At 35.8% G+C, this 25,895-nt stretch overlaps 1 protein-coding gene across 7 annotated transcripts in view; it reads right to left on the reverse strand.

The window, feature by feature from the left end:
* Nucleotides 1-25,895, reverse strand: part of CCDC88A (coiled-coil domain containing 88A) — a 141,743-nt gene that overhangs the window by 47,603 nt on the left and 68,245 nt on the right. For all 7 annotated transcript variants that reach the window (XR_006200674.1, XM_042932306.1, XM_042932307.1 and 4 more), the window contains exons 9-14: nt 16,246-16,327; nt 13,712-13,870; nt 12,121-12,267; nt 11,396-11,540; nt 7,674-7,858; nt 715-852 (exon numbers count right to left, since the gene is read on the reverse strand). Coding sequence is in view for 6 of the 7 variants with exons in the window: in XM_042932306.1 (XP_042788240.1) it covers nt 715-852; nt 7,674-7,858; nt 11,396-11,540; nt 12,121-12,267; nt 13,712-13,870; nt 16,246-16,327 (856 nt within the window). In the remaining variant the exon portion in view is untranslated. The remainder of the gene's footprint in view (nt 1-714; nt 853-7,673; nt 7,859-11,395; nt 11,541-12,120; nt 12,268-13,711; nt 13,871-16,245; nt 16,328-25,895) is intronic.

Consider the following 25,895-nt stretch of genomic DNA (forward strand, 5'->3'; position numbering starts at 1 on the left):
AATTCTAATTTGAAAAAGATCAAAAAACACAAAATCCTCTGGTACACCTGAAAACTAATTTTTTATGACATGGCCTAATTTTGGTAAATAATCCCCTGAGAGCCTTGTAAAAATACAGATTCATGCTTAGCTCTAGAATTTTTATTCTGTAGCTCTATGGAAACCTTTATTTTTATAGGTAGCCTAAGGACTATACCTGGATAATAAAAAACAAACCATTTTACTTCTAAAAAAGTAACAGAAACTTTAAAATAGCAAGTCACTCAATATATCCAGTTCTCAGTTTCCTAAAGCATAAAGTGAGAATAACCAATAAATACTTGAAAGCAAATATGAACGCATTCTAAAGAAGGCTGCTGCCAACACATCTCCCTCTTTTGTAGGGTCTGAATACATACAGCTGCATCTCTCCCCAATTCCACACAGTAACTTTATAATCTGCAGCCCTATTCTACAGACACTTGAAAGCCCAGGTATTGTAAAATTTTATACCAGATAATTATTAAACATACTGGCAACTTAAAGAATTCTAAGCTTTCGCTTCAACCTTCCCATGTATATGGGATAGAAAATGAAAACCACAGTTACTCTAAGATCTAAACAATTCTAAAATTATTTCCCTTTCATGTTACACGAACATTTTTGTTTACCTAAACATTAAAATAACTTGCTAAGAGAATTTAAAATATATTGCTTAATAGGAAACTTATGAACCTGTCTTTCTGAATTTTCTCTAAGTGTTTCAATTGTTTTTTCAAGTTGAGCCTTCTCCTTCATTAGATCCTTGCTTAAATTCTGACAATTCTGAAGACTTTGCTTTTCTTGAATAATCTCGTTTTCAAGAATTTCAACCTAGAAAAAATTAAATCAAAAAACAATGTAATATTAAATATTTTACAACAAAGGAAACATGTCAAAAGATAATCTTGGAATAAAAACTAAAATACAATTTTAATACTCAAATGGTGAAATTTAAGAACTGAATACAGAAATTCAAGTAATACTCCATGCTAATTTTAACAGCTATATAAAATATGCAGACATGACTATCTTTCTTATCCTCTGCATCTCTGAAGGGCACATTTCTACTTCTAAATACAAAAAATAAACCCAACTGAATATATAATTACATACTATATGAAGACCATGCAAATTTTATTGAAAGACTCTCCCGGCTTGACGAAATTTATAAAGATTTTAATCACAGTCAAGTAATTTTAGGGAAGAAGGAAGAAGAGAATATAAAAAACATGAAAAAAAGATGAGAAAAAAGGTAGGTTTAATGAGGAAACAGAAAGGAATTAGGTTTAAAATAAAAAGAAAGATAGGTGCCTGGGTGGCTCAGTTGGTTAAGTGTCTGACTCCTGATCTCACCTCAGGTCCTGATCTCAGGGTTGTGAGTTTAAGCCCTGCATTGGGCTCCATACTGGGTATGGAGTCTACTTAAAAAAAAAAAAAGGAAAGAGGGAGAAAAATAATAATAATACTGGAGAAAAAAAGAGCTGAACATAGCTCAGGTAAATGTTATAGTTATAGTCTAGGTTTAAATTTATCTTCAATTAACCATATGATCCTGTCAATCGATGCAGAAAAGGCCTTTGACAAAATCCAGCACCCTTTCTTAATAAAAACCCTTGAGAAAGTCGGGATAGAAGGAACATACTTAAAGATCATAAAGGCCATTTATGAAAAGCCCACAGCTAACATCATCCTCAACGGGGAAAAACTGAGAGCTTTTTCCCTGAGATCAGGAACACGACAGGGATGCCCACTGTCACCGCTGTTGTTTAATATAGTGCTGGAAGTTCTAGCATCAGCAATCAGACAACAAAAGGAAATCAAAGGCATCAAAATTGGCAAAGATGAAGTCAAGCTTTCGCTTTTTGCAGATGACATGATATTATACATGGAAAATCCGATAGACTCCACCAAAAGTCTGCTAGAACTGATACATGAATTCAGCAAAGTTGCAGGATACAAAATCAATGTGCAGAAATCAGTTGCATTCTTATACACTAACAATGAAGCAACAGAAAGACAAATGAAGAAACTGATCCCATTGACAATTGCACCAAGAAGCATAAAATACCTAGGAATAAATCTAACCAAAGATGTAAAAGATCTGTATGCTGAAAACTATAGAAAGCTTATGCAGGTAATTGAAGAAGATATAAAGAAATGGAAAGACATTCCCTGCTCATGGATTGGAAGAATAAATATTGTCAAAATGTCAATACTACCCAAAGCTATCTACACATTCAATGCAATCCCAATCAAAATTGCACCAGCATTCTTCTCGAAACTAGAACAAGCAATCCTAAAATTCATATGGAACCACAAAAGGCCCCGAATAGCCAAAGTAATTTTGAAGAAGAAGACCAAAGCAGGAGGCATCACAATCCCAGACTTTAGCCTCTACTACAAAGCTGTCATCATCAAGACAGCATGGTATTGGCATAAAAACAGACACATAGACCAATGGAATAGAATAGAAACCCCAGAACTAGACCCACAAACGTATGGCCAACTCATCTTTGACAAAGCAGGAAAGAACATCCAATGGAAAAAAGACAGTCTCTTCAACAAATGGTGCTGGGAGAACTGGACAGCAACATGCAGAAGGTTGAAACTAGACCACTTTCTCACACCATTCACAAAAATAAACTCAAAATGGATAAAGGACCTGAATGTGAGACAGGAAACCATCAAAACCTTAGAGGAGAAAGCAGGAAAAGACCTCTCTGACCTCAGCCGTAGCAATCTCTTACTCGGCACATCCCCAAAGGCAAGGGAATTAAAAGCAAAAGTGAATTACTGGGACCTTATGAAGATAAAAAGCTTCTGCACAGCAAAGGAAACAACCAACAAAACTAAAAGGCAACCAACGGAATGGGAAAAGATATTTGCAAATGACACATCGGACAAAGGGCTAGTATCCAAAATCTATAAAGAGCTCATCAAACTCCACACCCGAAAAACAAATAACCCAGTGAAGAAATGGGCAGAAAACATGAATAGACACTTCTCTAAAGAAGACATCCGGATGGCCAACAGGCACATGAAAAGATGTTCAACGTCGCTCCTTATCAGGGAAATACAAATCAAAACCACACTCAGATACCACCTCACGCCAGTCAGAGTGGCCAAAATGAAGAAATCAGGAGACTATAGATGCTGGAGAGGATGTGGAGAAACAGGAACCCTCTTGCACTGTTGGTGGGAATGCAAATTGGTGCAGCCGCTCTGGAAAGCAGTGTGGAGGTTCCTCAGAAAATTAAAAATAGACCTACCCTATGACCCAGCAATAGCACTGCTAGGAATTTATCCAAGGGATACAGGAGTACTGATGCATAGGGGCACCTGTACCCCAATGTTTATAGCAACACTCTCAACAATAGCCAAATTATGGAAAGAGCCTAAATGTCCATCAACTGATGAATGGATAAAGAAATTGTGGTTTATATACACAATGGAATACTACGTGGCAATGAGAAAAAATGAAATATGGCCTTTTGTAGCAACATGGATGGAACTGGAGAGTGTGATGCTAAGTGAAATAAGCCATACAGAGAAAGACAGATACCATATGGTTTCACTCTTATGTGGATCCTGAGAAACATAACAGAAACCCATGGGGGAGGGGAAGGGAAAAAAAAAAAAAAAAAAAAAAAAGAGGTTAGAGTGGGAGAGAGCCAAAGCATAAGAGACTGTTAAAAACTGAGAACAAACTGAGGGTTGATGGGGGGTGGGAGGGAGGGCAGGGTGGGTGATGGGTATTGAGGAGGGCACCTTTTGGGATGAGCACTGGGTGTTGTATGGAAACCAATTTGACAGTAAATTTCATATATTAAAAAATTAAAAAAAAAATAATTAAAAAAAAAGAAATTAAATATTACTGTATCAGTTATACAATTTAAAAAAAAAATTTATCTTCAATTATACATTTCAAAGATATGATCAAGTATGTGGTTAATAAGCATAAAAATAGCAAATTCCAGTTTAAATTATGCCAAACCATTGATTTCCCATTATGATATAACATATTCAAATCAGGTAATAAAAGAAAATAAAGATTTAGCTTTATAAAATATTCCACTTCAAGTTTAAGTATTACTTAAATCTTATATCAATAGTGAAAAAGTCTCAGGCGCCTGGGTGGCTAAGTAAGTTAAGCATCCAACTTCGGCTCAGGTCATGATCTCAAGGTTTGTGAGTTTGAGCTCCAGGTCGGGCTCTGTGCTCAGAGCCTGGAGCATTTTTTGGATTCTGTCTCCCTGTCTCTCTGCCCTCTCCTGCTTGTGTTCTCTCTCTCTCAAAAATAAATAAACATGAAAAAGTCTTTTAAAAGAATAGTAAAGAAGTCTACGAATTTTAATAGTCTTTACATAAAGCAAGCTGAATTTTTCTATTTTATTTTTTTTTTAAATATATTTTTTTAACGTTTATTTATTTTTGAGACAGGGAGAGACAGCATGAACGGGGGAGGGTCAGAAAGAGAGGGAGACAGAGAATCTGGAACAGGCTCCAGGCTCTGAGCTGTCAGCACAGAGCCTGACACGGGGCTCAGACTGACAGACTGCGAGATCATGACCTGAGCCGAAGTCGGATGCTTAACCGACTGAGCCATCCAGGCGCCCCTGAATTTTTCTATTTTAATGTCAATGGAAGATAACCACATATGGAAGACAACATTCCAGTAATATCTCAAAAGCATCAAGTCAAATCTTTTTTTTGAAAGAGACAGTGCACATTGTGCTGGGGAGGGACACAGAGAGAGAGAGAGAGAGAGAGAGAGAGAATCCCAAGCAGGCTCTGCACCACCAGTGCAGACAGCCCAGTGTGGGGCTCAAACCCACAAACCATGAGATCATGACCTGAGCCAAAGTCAAGAGCCAGAAGCTTAACTGACTGAGCCACTCAGGTGCCCCTCAAGTCAAATCTTATCCAGTTACTCAATTTGACGTGTTCAGGAAACTTTTAGCTATTAATTACTGATCTGGTTCTCCCACTTAAGATTGAAATATATGGGTAACAGTTATTTAATTAAACTCATTTGTTGTCTTACATCGATGGAATTCAAGTGAAACATTTAGTTTACAAAAGATACCTTTCATACAATGAATTTATAAAACAATGCTAGAATCACTAAAAATTTATTAGAATTCAAAGCTACTTTTAAAATCAAATTACAATTTCCAGTCCCAATTATATATAATGACAACCAAAATAAAACTGTTCCAAGTTCTATTTAGTTTTAATTCACTCTTACTTTTATACTATACTGGTTATAAAATGCTTATTAAGATTATTTGGTTAATGGATAAAAGATGATGCCGTGGGAGGGGAGATGGGCTAAATGGGTAAGGGGCATTAAGGAATCTACCCCTGAAATCACTGTTGTACTATATGCTATCTTGGATGTAAATTAAAAAAACATTAAATTAAAAAAATTATCAAAAAAATGATGCAAAAATGTCTTAAAAGACTAAAAATCTGGCAAGATAATCAAAAGGTCTACTTGCATAATCTAAGGCAGTGGTTCTCAAAGCATGGCTTTTTTCCCCCCAACAAAGCAGGAAGACCATCACTTAGGAATTTCTTAGAAATGAGAATTCTTTGCTCCTACCCCAGACCTATCAAATCAGAAGCTCTGGGTATGGGGCTCAGAAATTTGTGTTAAACAAGTCCTGAAGGTGATTCTAAGGCATACTATAGTTCAAAAACCACCGATCTAAAGATTAGGGAGACTTTCATAACTGAATCTAGAAATCCAGAATCTAAAGAAAAACCAGACATGGCTGACTACATATAGAAATAATAACAAATTCATAATGGCTTATGTATAAGAACATTTATTACAGTATTATTCACTGTGACCAAGACCCAGAAACACATACTGGGAAGGAGATGTGATAGGAGATATTCATGATAAAAATATCATGTATGTTGTCATGATATGATTCTATTTATCTACAATAAGTATATGTGTGTATGCAGAAAGATACTCAAAAATAAATTACTTGGTCTGTTGCCCAACTGGAATATTTCTGTTGAACTAAAACCTTGTTCAAATTCAGGTTTCATAGTGCCTAAATTGTGGTCTCTAAATACCATTTTCCACTAAAAGGAACAAGGGCTTTTTGGAGAAATGGCTGTTTCCAGATCGGGGGCAGGAAATGTTTAAGAAGAACTGAGTTACGGTGAAAAGCACAGAGGCTCACAAGGAGTGCTAAGATTGTCACAGGGACTCAGGAAGCAGCTTAAAGAGGTGGAACAGTTAGAAAAACAAATGCAGTAGGCTGAAACACTTCAAATATTTTTAAATCCGTGAATTCATAAAGACAGTAAAAAAAAAAACCTCACTCATTAATTATCTCAGGAGGATATGAGAGAACTAATTCATTACCAGGAAACTGGTAAATAAAAGAATCAAACATTCATCCTGCCTTTTCCATGAGAATTCCTGAAAGTAAATGGATAGTTGTTTTTTTGAACCAATTTTTATTTTTATTTTGTTTATTTTTAGAGGATTTGGTGGTATTTTACTTATTTTGTTTTTAAATATTATTTTTGAGAGAGAAAGATTGGGAGAAGGGGAGGGGCAGAGAGAGAGAGGGAGACAAAGAACCTGAAGCAGGCTCCAGGCTCAGAGCGGTCAGCACACTGCCCAGTGTAGGGCTCAACCCATGAACCTCAAGATCATGACCTGAGCTGAAGTCGGTCGCTTAACTGACTGAGCCATCCGGGGACCCCTAAGCAAACCTTTTCCATGACAACCAACATGACAAAAGAGACAATTAGGCATGTACCTCATGACTGAAATAGACTCCTTATGAATATTCTCACTAAAAACTCACTTTGAACTTGATTAAGTCTACAGATAAAATAAGACCCACAGGGAACAAAAGAACTTGCTAAGGACACAGAGAAAAATCTAGATTGTGGGAAAACTACAAAACAACCTGGTTTCTTCAACAGAAAAATTGCTATGTAAGGAGTAAACTGGGCACCTGAGTGGCTCAGTTGGTTGAGTGTCCAACTTCAACTCAGGTCATGATCTCACTGTTTGTGAGTTGCTGGCAGCCTGTCAGTGCACAGGGCTTCCTATCCTATGTCCACCTCTCTCTGACCCTCCCCTGCTTGCAATGTCCCCAAAATTAAAAAAATTAGAAAAAAGTTAACCTTGCACTAAAAAAGACTTAATAGACACATCAGTAGATTGAATGTACTGATATATTTCAATTCATATTTTAACCAAACGAAAAAAATATCCCAATGACTTGTAAAAAACTGAAATGCTAACCAAACTCTATTAAATTTTTCAATGTGATAAAGTCACTGTTCTTGTTTTTTTAAAAAGTCCTTACTTTTTAGAGATATATAATGAGGTATTGGTGAAAGGATACCATGTCTAGGATTTACTTTAAAATCCTACTGGTTGTGAAGAGAGCAAGCAAGGGTAGAAGTAAGAGTGACTATAAGTTAATAATTGCTAAAGTTGAATGAGTATAGGAGTTAATTCACTTCACATTTATGTATGTTTGAAAATTTCCGTAAGTTAAAATAATATTGAGAATACATTACATTAAAAACTGGAAAATAAATGATCTAACACAGGGTTATTTACACTTTACATATATTCAACATTACATTAAACATTAATTTTTATTTACCTTTTTACTTAGTCTTTGATTTTCTTTTTCAATTTTCAGGATTTTGGAAGTGTTGCCTTCAGCAGAATCCATAGTACTCCGAAGTTCTTCGACAGTTTTTGTCAGACTCTGGTTTTCCATCTCCAACTTCAATAATCTACTTGATGTTAATTCATTCACTTCATGGCCCAAGGATTTTTGTGGTGCTATAATAATGACAAATATTGTCATTGGTAAAAACTATATTTACTCAATACTATTTAAAATAATGAGTGTAAATGCACTACATCACCTGGTCCTTAACTTTATAAAAAATTTATAGAGTTATATAAGATACACACAATGAAAAAACATAGATAAAAGATGGGTGAATCTTGAGTTTTTAATGTACCCACAAGCATTCTAGAGGAAAACAGGTACAAAATTTAGACTGAACGGACTACAGTTGCAGTTCCAGTTCCATGAGAAACTGCTTGACAATGCCCAAGCCATTTTAACCACAAAACTCTTAGATTATTTGTACAAAATATGGTTATTGCTCTGTGTGTCTGACAGAGATATCATGTGATTCAAATAAGAAGTATAAAGCATATCCAAGCCACATATCAAAAATTAAAGGAAGACAGTCTAAGGGGAAAAAAAAATCCTAATTTCCTAATCCTGATTCTGAGAAAGGCAAGACAGTATATACTGGTTACCTTAAAAAAGTCTTTCTCTAAACGAAGAATCTCTGCTAAACTTGAGTGTAAAAATAAACACGTATACCATTTTGCCAAAAAAATTGTATTTCTAAGTCAATTTCAGCATAATTACATTTTTTAACATAAGAAAACTCAGTTTCTGGTTCTATACATGATGTAAGTCCAAAATAACTATTTTTAATAACCCTAAAGCAGATTCATTAAATATTTGATGATATAAAAATTAGGATTTAAAGTGAAATATAATACCTAGAATTCACTTTGAAACCCCAGATTTCAGGAAGGGAAATGGAGAAGTACAGGAAGGCATTCTAGGTCTATCTATTTTTGTGTATGTTTGAAATTCTCCGTCATTTTCTAAAAATTTATTTATTTGGGGAGAGAGAGAGAGAGGAAAAAAACACGAGTTGGGGGGTCAGATAGAAAGGGAGAGAGAGAATCCCACGCAGGCTCTGCATTGTTAGCACAGAGCTCGAAGCAGGGTTTGATCTCATACTGTGAGATCATGCATGACCTGAGCTGAAATCAAGAGTTGGATGCTCAACCGACTAAGCCACCCAGGTGCCCCAGAAATCCTCCATCATTAAGAAACACACACACACACACACACACACACACACACACACACACACCATATCCCCACAAGCACACATTCTTTTCAAAATTAGGTATGATAAAATATCCTCAGACTGTAAACAAAGAAAGCCTCAGTTCTTCTAGCTTTTGTTCCAGTTAGCATATTATTAATCTTTTATTAAAAGCTCGTACAATTGATAGTCACTGACTTTTTTTATTTTTATTAAACATTTTTTTTAATGTTTTATTTATTTTTGAAGGAGAGAGAGAGAGCATGAATGGAGGAGGAGCAGAGAGAGAGGAAGGCACAGAATCTGAAGCAGGCTCCAGGCTCTAACCTGGTAGCACAGAGCCCAACACCCCAGACTTTTTACATTCCATTAGTTGTCCAAGTCTTCTTCAGTAAAACTTTGCTTCATGATCTGTTAGATACGATACTCAATATACCTTAGTAATACTTTCAATACTATCACTGTTTCTTCTTTTTTTTTAAGTTTATTTTTATTTATTTTGAGAGAGAGAGAGCAAGCAGGGAAGGGGTGAAGAGAAAAGGACACAGAATCCTAAGCAGGTTCCATACTGTCAGTGCAGAACCCGATGTAGGGCTTGAACTCACAAACTATGAAATCATGACCTGAGCCAGAGTCAAGGGTCGGACGTTTAACCAACTGGGCCACCCAGGTGCCCTATCACTGTATTTCAAAGATGCTTCAGGTCAGACTATAAAGAATTAAAAAGGATGCTTACAAACATTTTTAAAAGTAATCCCTATGCCCAATGTGGGGCTCAAACTCAAGACCAAAAGCTGCATGCTCTATCCACTGAGCTAGCCAGGAGCCCCCTTAGAACACATATTTAACAACATGGAAAAATGGCTACGTTATAATCTTAGGTGAAAAGAAGAACCTGAATTGTATATACAAATTGATCTGATGATGTCTAAAATATCTATCTGTAGAAAAATTCTGGAGGCCATTTTTTGAAATGCAAAGGGGTTTCAGAAATTATTAGGAACTTTACTTTCTTCCTTTATATTTTTCCACATTTCACAGTTTTTCTGGAAAGCAATTCTCTTGTATAGTTAAAAAACAAAACAAAACACACCATATTAAAGCAAATATTCAGATCTATGACCCCAGCTAAGATGAACTGCAAAACAACTGTGATGGTGATGATGATGATGATGATGATGATGATGATGATGATGACTACAACAACGATGATAAAAATAATAAACACTCAAATGCCTACCATTTACCAGGTACTCTACTAACGGCTTCATAAGCAGTAACAAATTCAATCTTCACAATAACCATACAAGGTAATACTATTTTATTGTTCCCATATAACTGATGAGGAAACTCTTAACACTGTAATTTTAACTAGCAGTAGAAAACATTTAAGTTTGAATTGTTTTTTAATAACTCAATTTCACAAAAAATACAATAAAAAAGTTCCACAAATATTTTAAGTAATATATCTCAGCAAGTTCACGGTCTGAATATCATCACTTACTGTGTAGTCAATTTACATGGGGGTCCCAGAATTTGAAATTAGGTTCTCATGTGTAAAATTAGGAAAAGCCTAATGGTAAAAAAATATGGTAGGTCATCTGTAGAACTAAGTATCCTATAAATATCAGATTATAAGCTCTCTCAGACCTCGTCTACCTCAGCATCATATCCACAGGGCTGGATATAATATTTTACACATGGTAGATGCTTAATAAATATCTGGAAGGAAGGAAAGCAGGTGAAATAATCTAATACTAGGTAACTGAGGAATTCTGGAACTAATCTAATTCAAATAAATGTGACCTGGACATAATTTCAATAAAGTAAATCAGTATCAGCATACTGAAGGCTATAACCCAAATAAGGAAAAAAGAACAAAGTTAATTTATCTGAGGGTCTTTCATTATCTCTAGGGTATAACTGGGCTGGACTGGTTGGTAGATATAGTGCTAAAATGGAGAGAGAGTACATATATTGATGAAAGTAGCCATAAAGATCCTTAACTTGCTTTCTTCTGGCTATATACTGACCTAAGAACCTTCCCAATATGTTTTGACTTCTTGTTTAGGTTTGTCTATAGTTAAAGAACACACTGACCAGCTAATATGACTTTTCTGTTCTATTTAGTAGATGGCTTTATTTCTCAAAATAAGTTAATAAACTTGGTATCTCAGCTTCCTATGATGTTAATGTGAAACAGTGCCTAAAAAACTGATTAAATCTGTCACTACACTCATAAAGTTGAGTTGTAAGATGTGTAAAGATAAGGACAAGACCCAGGAATGCGGCCATGAACATACTATTCTGTGAACTATCTAGGGAGACATCTGGCCTCTTAGACATCTCCGGCTGGGGAAAATAAAAAATTGTAATAAAATATCCAAAAATGTAAGCATAAATACAACTTCATGCATTCATTTATGCATTTACATTAAAAAAATATCGGGAATACCTTCAGAGAGTTCGCTAGTTCTAGATATTTGTTCCAGCTCCCAGCCAAGATGTAATGATTCATCCATACTTTGTTTCTGTGCCATTTCCAAAGTCATATTTTCTTCCATTAATTCTTCAATCTTTTTTCTATCCATATCACGTTCCTTTTTTATTGTCAGGGAGTAGGAAAAGAAATGAAAGCCAAAAAACAGTACAATTTCAAGCTAAATATGTTCTATTACTTATAACTTTATCAGAAACTGAATAATATAGGATAAATTTTGAGTTCCTTAAAATTTTCAGTTTGAAGGCAATAATCAGTTATCATTCTTAATACTAGTCATTATATTGATCAGGTCTTTGATATCCTTTTAAAGTGATCCTTGGGAACACTGAAAACTTTTCTTCATATATTTTAATATATTTACTGGTATAATAAATGATATCTGACCTAATACTAAATTTTAGCAAATTGTTTTCCTTCTATATTTTAAAGGCATGTTTACACAACAACTTATTAGGGTGTTTTCAAAGGAGAAGACAAAATTAATAACTAATATGTCTAACAAAAGCAGAAATTTGTACTACTCCTGTTTTTATACAGAATTGGAAGCTTCTAATTTACTTAGCTACCTCTTCTCTGTTAAAGCCACAGGAGCTAGCCATTGTTGTCATTATGGGGAAATCAGATCAATCTGAGATTTCCTTGGAGGCCACGCAACTGATCAACCTTACATTACTTACCATTTCCATATCATGCAGTTTAGCTTTCAGTTGTAAATTCTCTTTTTCTAATTCATGTAATTTATCAGAACGAGCTCTAGTTCCTTCTAATTGATCTTCCAACATGGTTTTTGTTTCTAATAAAACTTGATTATCTTCTTTTAATTCCTATAAAAATTTCAAATAGGCTTTATCACAAATATGTTAGTATCTGTTAATTTTTCAAAGCTCTAAAACATAAATTCTTTATTGTAAGGTAAGACATTAAGCTGTCTCTATCAACAGTTCTTTATGCAAGAGTAAAAGCTACTGAAAATAGAGATACAGTTAATGTTTTCCTGGTTTCATCTTTTCCCTCAGAATTTATTACGCTATTGCTATTATGCAAACGTAATACTCAATACTTATGCTAGGATGAGTAACACAACTACAATTCACATAAAATTGTCAGGGTACATTTAAATTCCTTTAGTCACAAGGATAAGGAACTAAGTATAAGTAGTCTCTCTGATATTTAAGACACAAACAAATAGCCATAGAATCAGGGCTTAATTTTTTTGCTGAAATAGATTTAAAGATTTCTCTCTAAACTGTAACTTGAAAGTAAAGGGCTTGGGTTTTTGAGTAAAATACCAAGACCTGTGCTAAGACTCACACAGACCATAAACTAAGGCTCTATTAATAAATATTTTACATAAACATCTTGAGAAAACGCTTAAAATCCATACATATGTTTTGAAGACGTGTTCACAAATCCGTCTTGCTGAACTATATGCTAGTGGTTTATAAACTAAAGTCAAAAGAAAGTATATTAAAACAGTGGCATTTATAAGGATCTCTTAACAGTGCCATGCATATATTTTTTCAATAAACGGCAAAGAATTAATAGGCACCTTATCTTTGCTATCTACTGGGTCTATTTTCTGGTAACTTTCAGGCTAAAATGTTCTAACTACTTTCTGTTGTAATGTTCTCACTTCTTGATTTTGCATACTCCTTCCTTCTTATCACCATACTGAAACTGATAAAACTCTCCTCTGTTTGAAGAAATGAAGAAGTTAACTCGGAAAGAAAAACAGAATGTAGAAGCAAGTACTGTCAAATTCTTGCTGTCAAACTCAACTTCATGTAACACTGAACTGCAACCATTAAGTAAGAAAAATTGTCTTTTTCTACACACACACACACACAAATACACCCACACACATATTATTAGGGGAGAGATTGAGAGAGTGCCTTCATTAATCCTAGTTTAGCATTCTGAGTTGAACAGTGATCAGAAACATGCTTTGCTTTAGCTTCTAGAAACAAATTTGAAATTAGAAGTATATACTTTATTTTGACTTTGAGGGAAGGACTTCAAGTCTTTCCTACCTATAAGACTAAATAAAAGAATGAAAGAACTTGAAACAGTTCAATAAAATTAATAATGTCCAGAGATCCCTTTTTACAAGTATAAGTAATATGCTGATCTACCACCAAAAGATAAGCACCGACAGGTATTTACAGTTTGTTCAACATTTCAAAAGTTCCTTAAGTTTATTACATGCAGTTTGAAAAAACTTAACTTTTAAACAAAATAATTGTGAATGGTTTAAATTATGCAACATACCTCAACTCTTGCCTTATAAAATTCAATATCATGTAGTCTTTCTTTGTATCTGCTGACTTCACTTTCAAGCTTATCCACTCTGATTGCCTTCTCCCGAAGTGCATCTAATTCATCTCGGTACATTCTAGCGGAACGAGCATCCGAAAGCAAATTCATGTTCTAAATATAAACAATTAATATTTTAAATATTATTTTCTATTTTCAAATTGATAATCTCTGGTTGCACAATTCAATGAATTTAAAAAACAAACCCAACGAATTGTATGATTTAAAAGTGTGAATTTTAAAAGAAGCTGTTGATGAGGGCCAGTATTGACCAATGCTATACCTTGGCCAGAGGCTGCACTGTCACCCTGGCTGGGCAACTTCGACAAGGCCACTTCTGATGGCATTTCCAAGACCTACAGCTATGTCACCCTGAACTCTGGAAAGAAACTGTGTTCATCAAGTTTCCCTATCAGGAATTCACTGACCATTTTGTGAAGACCCACATCAGAGTCTCCATGCAGAGGACCAAAGCTCCAGCTGTGGCCACCACATAGTTTTATACAAGAAAAATACAGTGAGTTAAAACCTGTTAAAAAATGTATATATATAAAATAAAATGGGATGGGGAGATATATGAGGTCTTTTTTTTTAAAATCAAGAATATAAATTATTTTAAAATATATATTCATATGCAAATAAAAACACACCTACATATAAATTTTTATGTAATGATTATTTAGGTATGTAAAAAATATCAGGATATTTCAAATAAGTTAACCTCTAGTTAACATAACCTTTGCAATTAATTTAAGGTGTAAAAGTTAACTTTAAAATACAGGATAATGAAAATACAGAAGAGGCAAACAGTATTACTAAAGTTGGTCGTTAGTTACTTTAGAGAAATTACGTTTCCATCCAGATGTATTATAATATACCAAAATTCTGCTGAGTTTTTCAAAACTTCCAAGTTTTGAGACAAGTATTAAAATTCAATATTTAATAGTTCTCTCGTAATCTTTTAAAACAAGTTATCAAAGTATGATCCAGAGATATCTGTGGGGCCCTGAAAGGGTTTCATGTTCATGAGGTCAAAACCATTTTCATAATAACACCAAACCATTATTTGCTTTTTTCACTGTCATTCTCTCATGAGGGCAGAGTGGAGTTTTCCAGAGGCTACATGGCATGTGATAATACACCGAACGCAAAACAGATACGAGAATTTAGTAGTTTTTAGTTAAGCCAGGCATTAAAGAGATTTGCAAAAATGATTAAAAAAAAAAAGACTTGCAAAAATGTAAGAGTACCAACATTCTTTTTTTTTGTTGTTTTGTTTTGGAAAATAATGGTTATAAGCATGTAATTTTTATGTTAACATGGAATAATTATTTTTAAATAAACATTTTTCAAATTCTAAGTTTTAATTTCAAATATAGAAAATAGATATAATCTACATCAAACAATCCTCATTAATTTTTAATAGGAGAAAAGAGCCTTGAGACCAAAAGATTGAGAACCACTCACTGTTTTACAGTAAGCACACATACAAAAACCCATACTATTAAGAAACAGAATAGCAGCCACAGCATATCTAGAAATGAAGATTTTGATTCTCATCTCATTCATCTAGAAAGGTCCAAGTTTATGATTCTGCAAGTGGAGTATTCCCTGAATTAAAAATAGCAAGTTAGGGGAAATAAGGAGAAGAAATAATTATCTAGCTTCACCATAATCCTTATCATTTACGGGTAAAAGAAGACATTGTGCACTACCACCAGATAAAAATGAAACAAAACAAACATTTAAAAAAGTGAATTTTGTTTAAGTTTATTTATTTATTTTGAGAGAGAGAGAGAGAAAGAGAGGGAAAAAGAGGGACAGTGCGAGTGGGAGGGGACAGAGAGAGAGAGAGAGAGAGAGAAAGAGAATCCCAAGCAGGCTTCACAGTTAGTGCAGAGCCTGACACTGGGCTCAAACTCACAAACCATGAGATCACGACCTGAGTTGAAATCAAGAGTCAGACACTTAAATGACTAAGCGACCCAGGTGCACCCCCCCAACCCCAAAATGAAGTCTTAAACAATCTTGCTTCGAGATGAAAAAAACCACAAAGCTTTAGTAAAATAAAAATAATTTTTAAAAGGTAAAAAAATTAAAAAGCACTGTGTCATATATAAATTACCATAACTATCAGAGAGACCAGAGACCTAGGGAGATACACATAAAGCAGCATAGTTTACAGTAGGGTTATTCTAGCTTCCAAGCCCACACAAACAAAATACATAAAAAAGAGAAACTTGGAACTACCTGAATCCTAAGAGTTTCTTCTGAATTCTAGCAAAGTATGAGCAGCACTGATAAAGAAAAAGCAAAGTCCAAAGACTATGAATTCCAGTTTTGGGATTTTAGAACAGAAAAACACTGAAAAATCATCTTTAAGCCTCAGTGACCTCATAAAACATTAAGATAAAGGCTATAAATTATAAGGAGTAAAATCAATTTCTAATTACATACTGGTCCTATATAATAAAGTTTCTGGTACAAACCTCTTGTTGCAGCCTTTTTAGTTCTATTTCCATTTGCTCAAGTTCTTGTTTACAGTCCAACAACTGTTCAGTCTTTTCCTCCCTTAAATGAAAAAATTGTCAATTAAATAATCAGTTTAATGTTTTTGAAAACTGTGATCATCATCTGCATCAATACAAATATATTATCATTACTAAATATCTAGTTGAAAACCGAATTAGCCATACGCTAACAGAGGGGAAAAAGACAAAGAAATGGATATTAAGAATGTGTATGATTTGATGTCATCAATCAGACTCCCCTTTAAAGTTCCCCAAAGGCTAATCTTGATGACTGACATCCTCATAGTTTATAAGGTAGTTTCTCTCTCTTCATCTTTCTTCCCATCCCCCATTTTCACTCTCCTTTTTGTCTTTCTCACTCATCAAAGACAAATACACTGGAAGAGTTTTTAAGCAAGGCACTACTATGTGGGTCTGAGTCATATATATATATATATATATATATATATATATATATATATATATATATATATATATATATATATATATATAAATAAATAAAATATTATGCAGGGGAGGAGCAGAGGGAGAGGGAGACACAGAATCCAAAGCAGGCTCCAGGCTCCCAGCTATCAGCACAGAGCCCGACACGGGGCTTGAACCCACATAGTGTGAGATCATGACCTGACCTGAGCCAAAGTCGGATGCTTACCTGACTAAGCCACCCAAGTGCCCTGGGGGGGGGGGTCTGAGTCTTAAAAGGATCTCCAACTATTTTCAATATTTACTGTGGCCTAAAGGGAAAGTACACACTGCCACACAAATACCTAAAATATTTATGTCCCTATTGGTTTCTTCCCTGTAGTCTATAAACATCTTCCAATTTCTATTCTTTTCCTTCTCTTTATACTACTTTACTTCCCTCATTTCCTATCTCCCTTTCAGAGCCAAGCTGCTCAAACTCAAGTTTCCATTCACTAACTCTACTTTTCCACCTTCTGTTCTTTAATTAAAAAAGGTAAAGCATTCACTGCACAATCTGTTGCTGACCTCTCATAATACCTGTACTTTTTTGAGAACCATAATTTTTAATTGAGAAACAGTCCCTTTGTGGACTCCATTTTCATTGTAATGAATAATGTTTTGGTAAATAAACTCATTATGCATAAGATACTGTATGTTTAGGGGGACCTAGCTGGCCATCAGCCCAGAGCCCGATGCTGGGCTCGAACTCACGGACTGTGAGATCGTGACCTGAGCTGAAGTCAGACGCGTAACCGACTGAGCCACCCAGGCGCCCCATAGATTTCTAAAAGTACATTACATGTTTAAAGGTTGCTGATGTGTACTGTCAACATCCCTGCAGAAAGGTCATTACCAATTTATAATGCAAGCATCAGAGGATAAAATTGCCTACATGAGAAACAAGTTAACAATTGAAAATTTTTGAGTTATTATTCTAATTTGCATTTATTTGAATACTAGGACAGCCTGGAAGAAATGGATAAATTCTTGGAAACATATAAACTACCAAAACTGAAACAGGAGAAACAAAAAACTTGAACCAAGTAACAGCCAGCAAAGAAGTTGAATCAGTAATCAAAATCTCCCAACAAACGAAAGTCCAGGGCCAGATGGCTTCAGAGGTAAATCTACCAAGCATTAAAAAAAATGTTTTTAAGTTTGTTTATTTATTTTTGAGAGAGAGACAGAGAGACAGAGAATGAGCGCAGGAAAGGGGCAGAGAGAGAGGGAGACAGAGAATCCCCATGTGGGGCTCCAATTCACAAACTGTGAGATCACGACCTGAGCCGAAATCAAGAGCTGGACACTTAACCAACTGAGCCACCCAGGTACCCCAAATCTACCAAACATTTAAAAAAGAGATGGGGCGCCTGGGTGGCGCAGTCGGTTGAGCGTCCGACTTCAGCCAGGTCACGATCTTGCGGTCCGTGAGTTCGAGCCCCGCGTCAGGCTCTGGGCTGATGGCTCGGAGCCTGGAGCCTGTTTCTGATTCTGTGTCTCCCTCTCTCTCTGCCCCTCCCCCATTCATGCTCTGTCTCTCTCTGTCCCAAAAATAAATAAAAAATGTTGAAAAAAAAAAAATTAAAAAAGAGTTAATACCTGTTCTTAAAACTATTCAAAAAAATAGAAAAGGAAGGAAATCTTCCAAATTCATTCTATGAGGGTAGAATAAAGAATAAAGAATCCACTAAAAAACAAATAGTGAATCCACTAAAAGATAAAGAATCCACTAAAAACAGAACTATACGCCAGTATCCCTGACAAACATGGAAGCAAAAACGGTCAATAAAATACTAGCAAACTAAATCCAACAATACATTAAAAGAGTCATTCACCACAATTAAGTGGGATTTATTCCTGGGTTGCAAAGGTGGTTCAATATTCACAAATCAATGTGATACACATTAATGAAAGAAAGGATAAAAACTATATGACCATTCTAAATACATGCAGAAAAAGCATTCGACAAAGTACAAATCCATTCACGATAAAACCCTCAACAACGTAGAGTCAGACGGATCATACCTGAACATAATAAAGGCCACATGTGAGTAACCCAGTGAATATCATGCTCAAGGGGAAAAAGAGAGCTTTTCCCCTAAGGTCAGGAACAAGGTTAGGAACAAGACAGGGACTCTCACCACTGTTGTATGACATAGTACTGGAAGTTGTAACCACTGTTAACCATTGTTCTAACCAGCAATCAGACAACAAAGAGCAATAAAAGGCATCCATACAGGCAAGGAAGAAGTAAAACTTTACTATTTGCAGATGACATGATACTCTACAAAGAAAACTCGAAAGATTCCACCAAAAAACCTGCTAGAAATTATACATGAATTCAGTAAAGTCACAGGATACAAAATGAACATACAGACTGTCTGTTGCATTTCTATACAAAAATAATGAAGTAGCAGAAAGAGAAATTAAGGAATCAGTCCCATTTACAAAAGCACCAAAATATTAAGAAACCTACGAATAAACCTAATCAAAGAGGTGAAAGACTTCTGTTCTGAAAACTATATAACACTGATGAAATAAATTAAAGGGGACACAAAGAAATGGAGAAACATTCTATGCACACGAATTGGAAGAACAAATACTATTAAAATGTCTATACTACCCAAAGCAATCTACATATTTGATGCAATCCCTACCAAAATACTAACAGCATTTTTCACACAAGTAGAACAAACAATCCTAAAATTTGCATGGAATCAGAAAAGACCTTGAATAGCCAAAGCAACATTGAAAAAGAAAAGCAAAAATGGAGGCATCAAAATTCCAGACTTAAAGTTATGAACAAAGGATCAAAAGGTATAGTACTAGCACAAAAACTGATGCATAGATCAAGGGAACAGGACAGAAAAACGCAGAAGTGAACCTACAACTATAAAGTCAATTGATCTTCAACAAAGCAGCAAAGAATATCCAATGGGAAAAAGACAGTCTCTCCAACAAATGGTGTTGAAAAACTGGACAGCAACATGCAAAAGAATGAAACCGGACCACTTTCTTACACAAACACAAAAATAAATTAAAAATGGATTAAAGACCTAACTGTGAGACCTCAAACCATAAAAAATCCTAGAGGAAAACACAGGCAGTGACCTCTTTGACATTGGCTTGGCTGTAACAACTTCTAGATATGTCTCCTGAGGCAAGAGAAACAAAAGCAAAAATCAATTATTGGGACTTCACCAAAATAAAAAGCTTCTGCACAGCAAAGGAAACAATCAACAAAACTAAAAGGCAAACCTATGGAATGGGAGAAGACATTTGTAAATGATCTATCTGATAAAGGGTTAGTACCCAAACTACATAAAACTTGTAAAACTCAACACCCAAGAAATGAACCATCCAATTAAAAAATGGGTAGAAGACATGAACATTTTTCCAAAGATGACATACTGACACATGAAGAGATGCTCAACACCACTCATCATCAGGGAAAAACAAATCAAAACTACAATGAGATATCACCACACACCTGTCAGGAAGGCTAAAATCAAAAGCACAAACAACAACAGCAAGGATGTGGAGAAAGGGGAACCCTCGTGCACTGCTGGTGGGAATGCAAACTGGTGTAGCCATTCTGGAAGACAGTATAGAGGTTCCTCAAAAACTTAAAAATAGATGGGATGCCTGGGTGGCTCAGTCAGTTGAGCATCCAACTCTTGATTTCTGCCCAGGTCATGATCCCAGGGTTGTGGGACTGAGCCTCGCATCAGGCTTGTGGAGCCTGCTTAAGATTTTCTCTCGGGCGACTGGGTGGCTCAGTTGGTTAAGCGTCTGACTTTGGCCCAGGTCATGAACTCATGGTTTGTGAGCTCAAGCCCTGCATTGGGCTCTGTGCTAACATCTCAGAGCCTGGAGATGGCTGCAGATTCTGTGTTTTCCTCTCTCTGCTCCTCCCCATTAGCACTGTCTCTCTCTCTCTCTATCAAAAATAAATAAACATTAAAAAAGAAAATTAAAAAACTCTCTCCCTGGCTTGGCTTGTGCTGTCTCTAAAAAAAATTAAAAAGTTAAAAGCAGAACTACACTACCAGTCAGCAATTGCACTACTAGGTATTTATCCAAAGAATACACGAATACTAATTCAAAGGGACACAAGCACCCCAATGTTTATAGCAGCTTATCTATAATAGTCAAACTACGGAAACAGCCCAAATGTCCGTGGAGAAAGAAGACATGGTACATACATATACAATGGAGTAACACTCAGCCACCCAAAAGAATGAAATCTTGCCATTTGCAACAATGTGGATGGAGCTAGAGAGTATTATGTTAAGTGAAAGAAGTCAGAGACAAATACCGTATGATTTTACTCATAGGTGAAATTTCAGAAACAAATGAGCAAAGAGGGGAAAAAAAAGAGAGAGGCAAACCAAGAAACAGATTCTTTTTTCTTTTTAATTTAAAAACAAGTTTTATTTTTAACATTTATTTTTGAGAGAAAGAGACAGAGCGCGAGCAGGAGAGGGACAGATCGAGAGGGAGGCACAGAATCCGAAGCAGGCTCCAGGCTCCTGAGCTGTCAGCACAGAGCCCAATGCGGGGCTCGAACTCGTAAGTGGTGAGATCATGACCTGAGCTGAAGTCGGATGCTTAACTGACTGAGCCACCCAGGCGCCCCAAAAGATTCCTAACTATACAGAATAAAGTGATGTTTACCAGAGGGAAGGTGGGTGGGGACATGGGTGAAATAGGGGATGGGGATTAAGGAGTACACTTCTTGTGATGAGCACCGGATGATGTATGGAAGTGCTGAATTACTATACTGTATACCTGAAACTCATATAACACTGTATATTAACTAACTGGAATTAAAATAAAAACTTTTTAAAAAGCTATTAACTTCTACCATTTTTTTAAATATGCATTTTTGAGAGAGAGAGAAAGCGTACAAATAGGGGAGGGACAGAAAGAGGGGGAGACAGAGGTTCAGACGCCAGCTCTGTGCTGATAGCAGAGCGCCTGAGGCAGGGCTCGAAATAACGAACTGAATCCTGAGACTGTGACCTGAGCCAAAGCTGGACACTTAACTGACTGTGCCACCCAGGCGCCCCTACCTTTTATGATTTATAAGATATTTATAAATATTTCTATATAGTTGCTGAATGCTTTTTTAAAAAATTAAAAACAAATTTTATTTTTATTATGGTAGCATATTTTTTACATAAAATTGCAATTTTAGTCATTTTAAGTGAAAATTTAGTGGCACTGGACCCACAAACGTATGGCCAACTAATCTGCCAAAGCAGGAAAGAATATCCAATGGAATAAAGACAGTCTCTTCAGCAAGTGGTGCTGGGAAAACTGGACAGCGACATGCAGAAGAATGAACCTGGACTACTTTCTTACACCATACACAAAAATAAACTCAAAATGGATGAAAGACCTCAATGTAAGACAGGAAACCATCAAAATCCTCGAGGAAAAAACAGGGAAAAACCTCTCTGATCTTGGCCGTAGCAACTTCTTACTCAACATGTCTCCGGAGGCAAGGGAAACTAAAGCAAAAATGAACTACTGGGACCTCATCAAAATAAAAAGCTTCTGCACAGCGAAGGAAACAATCAGCAAAACTAAAAGGCAACCGACAGAATGGGAGAAGATATTTGCAAATGACATATCAGATAAAGGGTTAGTATCGAAAATCTATAAAGAACTTATTAAACTCAACACCCAAAAAATAAATAATCCAGTGAAGAAATGGGCAAAAGACATGAATAAACACTTCTCCAAAGAAGACACCCAGATGGCCAACCAACACTTAAAAAATGCTCAACATCACTCATCATCAGGGAAATACAATCAAAACCACAATGAGATACCACCTCACACCTGTCAGAATGGCTAACACTAACAACTCAGGCAACAACAGATGTATGCGAGGATGCGGAGTAGAGGATCTCTTTTGCATCGTTGGTGGGAATGTAAGCTGGTGCAACCACTCTGGAAAATAGTATGGAGGTTCCTCAAAAAACTAAAAATAGAACTACCCTACGACCCAGCAACTGCACTACTGGCATTTATCCAAGGGATACAGGTGTGCTGTTTCGAAAGGGCACATGCACCCCAATGTTTACAGCAGCACTATCAACAATAGCCAAAGTATGGAAAGAGCCCAAACATCCATCGATGGATGAAATGATAAAGAAGATGTGGTATATATATACAATGGAGGATTACTCGGCAATCAAAAAGAAGGAAATCTTGCCATTTGCAACTATGTGGATGGAACTGGAGGGTATTACGCTAAGTGAAATTAGAGAAAGACAAAAATCATATGACTTCACTCGTATGAGGACTTTAAGAGACAAAAGAGATGAACTTAAGGGAAGGGAAACAAAAATAATATAAAAACAGGGCGGGGGACAAAACGGAAGAGACTCATAAAAAGGGAGAACAAACGGCGGGTTACTAGAGGGGTTGTGGGAGGGGGGATGGGATAAATCGGTAAGGGGCACTAAGGAATCTATCTATTCCTGAAATCATTGTTGCACTAATTTGGATGTAAATTAAAAAAATAAAAACAAGTTAAAAAAAAAAAAAAGAAAATTTAGTGGCACTAATTACATTTACAATGTTATTAAATAAACTATCACTACAACCTGTTCCCTAATCTTTTTCATCACCCCAAACAATTCTGTTTTCATTAAGCAGTAAGTCTCCAATTCTGCCATACCCCTAGCAACTCCCTAATATACCAGTCTCCTAATTTGCCTATTAAAGATTTTAAGTGGAATCATACAACATTTGTCCTTTGTATATAGCTTACCTCACTTAGCAAACTGTTTTCAGGACTCATTCATGCTATAGCAGGTAGTAGAATTTCATCATTTTTATGTCTGAAAAATATTCCATTGTATACTAACAGCACATTTTGTTTATTTAACAATCTGTTCATGGACACTTCAGTTGGTGCCATCTTTTGGCTATTGGGAGTAATGCTCCAATGAACAATGGCATACAAATACCTGTTTTGAGTCTGTTTTCAATTTTGGGGGAATATATTTAGATGTGGAATTGCTAGGTCATATAAAAATTCTTTGTTTAACTCTTTGAAGGATATTTAAATGCTTTTAATTTTATTTTTTTCTGGATGTTTACATATTTAGCATCTTTTATACAAATAGAGGAACCACTTCTTTTATAAATACTTCTTATGCTCTTGCAAAGCTCCTCACCATCTAGAGAACAAATACATACTCATTTGTATTTCTTTCTGATTCTTTCACCATTATTTCATTTTTTACATTTAACTCTTTAATCTATCTGAAGTTCACTTTGATGTATGTGAAGTATGAATTTAAATAATTTTTCCAGAACAGTTATCCATGAGTTCCAGCCTCATTAAGAAATAATTCCTTTTTGGGGCGCCTGGGTGGCTCGGTCGGTTAAGCATCCGACTTCGGCTCAGGTCATGATCTCATGGTCCGTGAGTTCGAGCCCCGCGTCGGGCTCTATGCTGACCACTCAGAGCCTGGAGCCTGTTTCAGATTCTGTGTCTCCCTCTCTCTCTCTGCCCCTCCCCTGTTCATGCTCTGTCTCTCTCTGTCTCAAAAATAAATGAACGTTTAAAAAAAAAAGAAATAATTCCTTTTTGCACCCAGTTGCCCATTCTATCCCCAACAATGAGGCTTCCATTTACACCTCCCTACTAATACTGTTTTTCAGTACAGTCAATTACCTCCTTAGTGATGAATCCAATGGATTATTTTTGGATCTTTTACAAGAAGTCAATACAATTAACTCAGTTCTTCTTGACACCCTCTCTCCTTTGGCTTCCACAACTTCACACTATAAGGTTCTCTACTCCTCCTCTATATATTAATTCTCTGACCTTTTTGCTGATTTCATGTGGTGTGCCCATCTTTTGGCTAACAATTATCAAGCTCTTACTATCTGTGTCAGGCACATTTCTAAGCACTTTTCACTTTGCCAAGCACTCAATCCTCACATAAGTCTCTAAAAAAAGTACCAATGATATCAGCTTAAATTTACTGGTCACTTTAGATACTTACCACACACAACAACACTACAGTAGGCACAATTATTATTTCTACTTAATGGGCTAGCAAACTGAGAGCCTTATTAGATCAAGTAAGTTGGCAATGGTCACTCAGTGAAGGAGTGTGTTGAGCCAGGATTCACACTCAGGCAGTATGCCTCCGAAATTCATTTTTTTTCAATGTGAACATTCACCAAGAGTCAACCACTAGACTTAGATTAAAAAAAAAAGTCAACTACTAGGCTAGCATCTCTTCATTAAAACATAAAACTGATGTTATTCTCCTATTCAAAAAAATCTTCCACTGATCCCCACTGTTTAAAGTCCAACCTTCTGAGTACTGCATACATGACCTTCCACGTATCTACACCTTCATTTTCAACTTAATTTCTTGTAATGCTTGTCCTTATAGCCTACTGAACTTGTTGCAGTTCCTTTTTAAAATACCCAATAAATGCCTAGGTTGAAATGTAATTATCTCTATGAAATCTTCTTGACACACCTCCCATTTCTCTTCTAAGTCAGAAATGACCAAAACTCCTATGGTTTCAACTGCAAGCTATACTGACTTCTAATACACTTCCAGGGGTTCACATTATTTCATCCATCCACTTAAAAGTTTATCTCACAACTCAATTTTAAAATGGGCAAAGGATCTGAAAAGACATTTCTCCAAAGAGGATATACAAATGTCCAACAGCACATGAAAAGATACTCTCAACATCTTTAGTCATCAGGGAAATGCAAGTCAAAACCACAATGAGGTATCCCTCCATACCCACTAGAATGCCTATAATCAAAAAGGTATATAATAAGAAGTATTGTTGATGTTATGGAGAAACTGAAGCCCTCATACATTGCTGGTGGGAATGTAAAAATGTGTGCCAAATAATTTGACAGTTACTCAAAAGGTTAAACACAGAGCTACCATATGGCCCATCATTTCCATTCTTCAGTATATATCCAAGAAAACTGAAAACATATGCCCACATAAAAATGTTCACCATGAATGTTCTTAGGAGCATTATTCATAACAGTCAAAAAGTGGAAACATTCCAATTATCTATCGACTCATAAAGGGGTAACCAAAAGGTGGTATATCCATATAATGGATTATTATTGT

This window comes from Panthera leo, chromosome A3, assembly GCF_018350215.1.
Source record: "Panthera leo isolate Ple1 chromosome A3, P.leo_Ple1_pat1.1, whole genome shotgun sequence".
Taxonomy (NCBI): Eukaryota; Metazoa; Chordata; class Mammalia; order Carnivora; family Felidae; genus Panthera; species Panthera leo.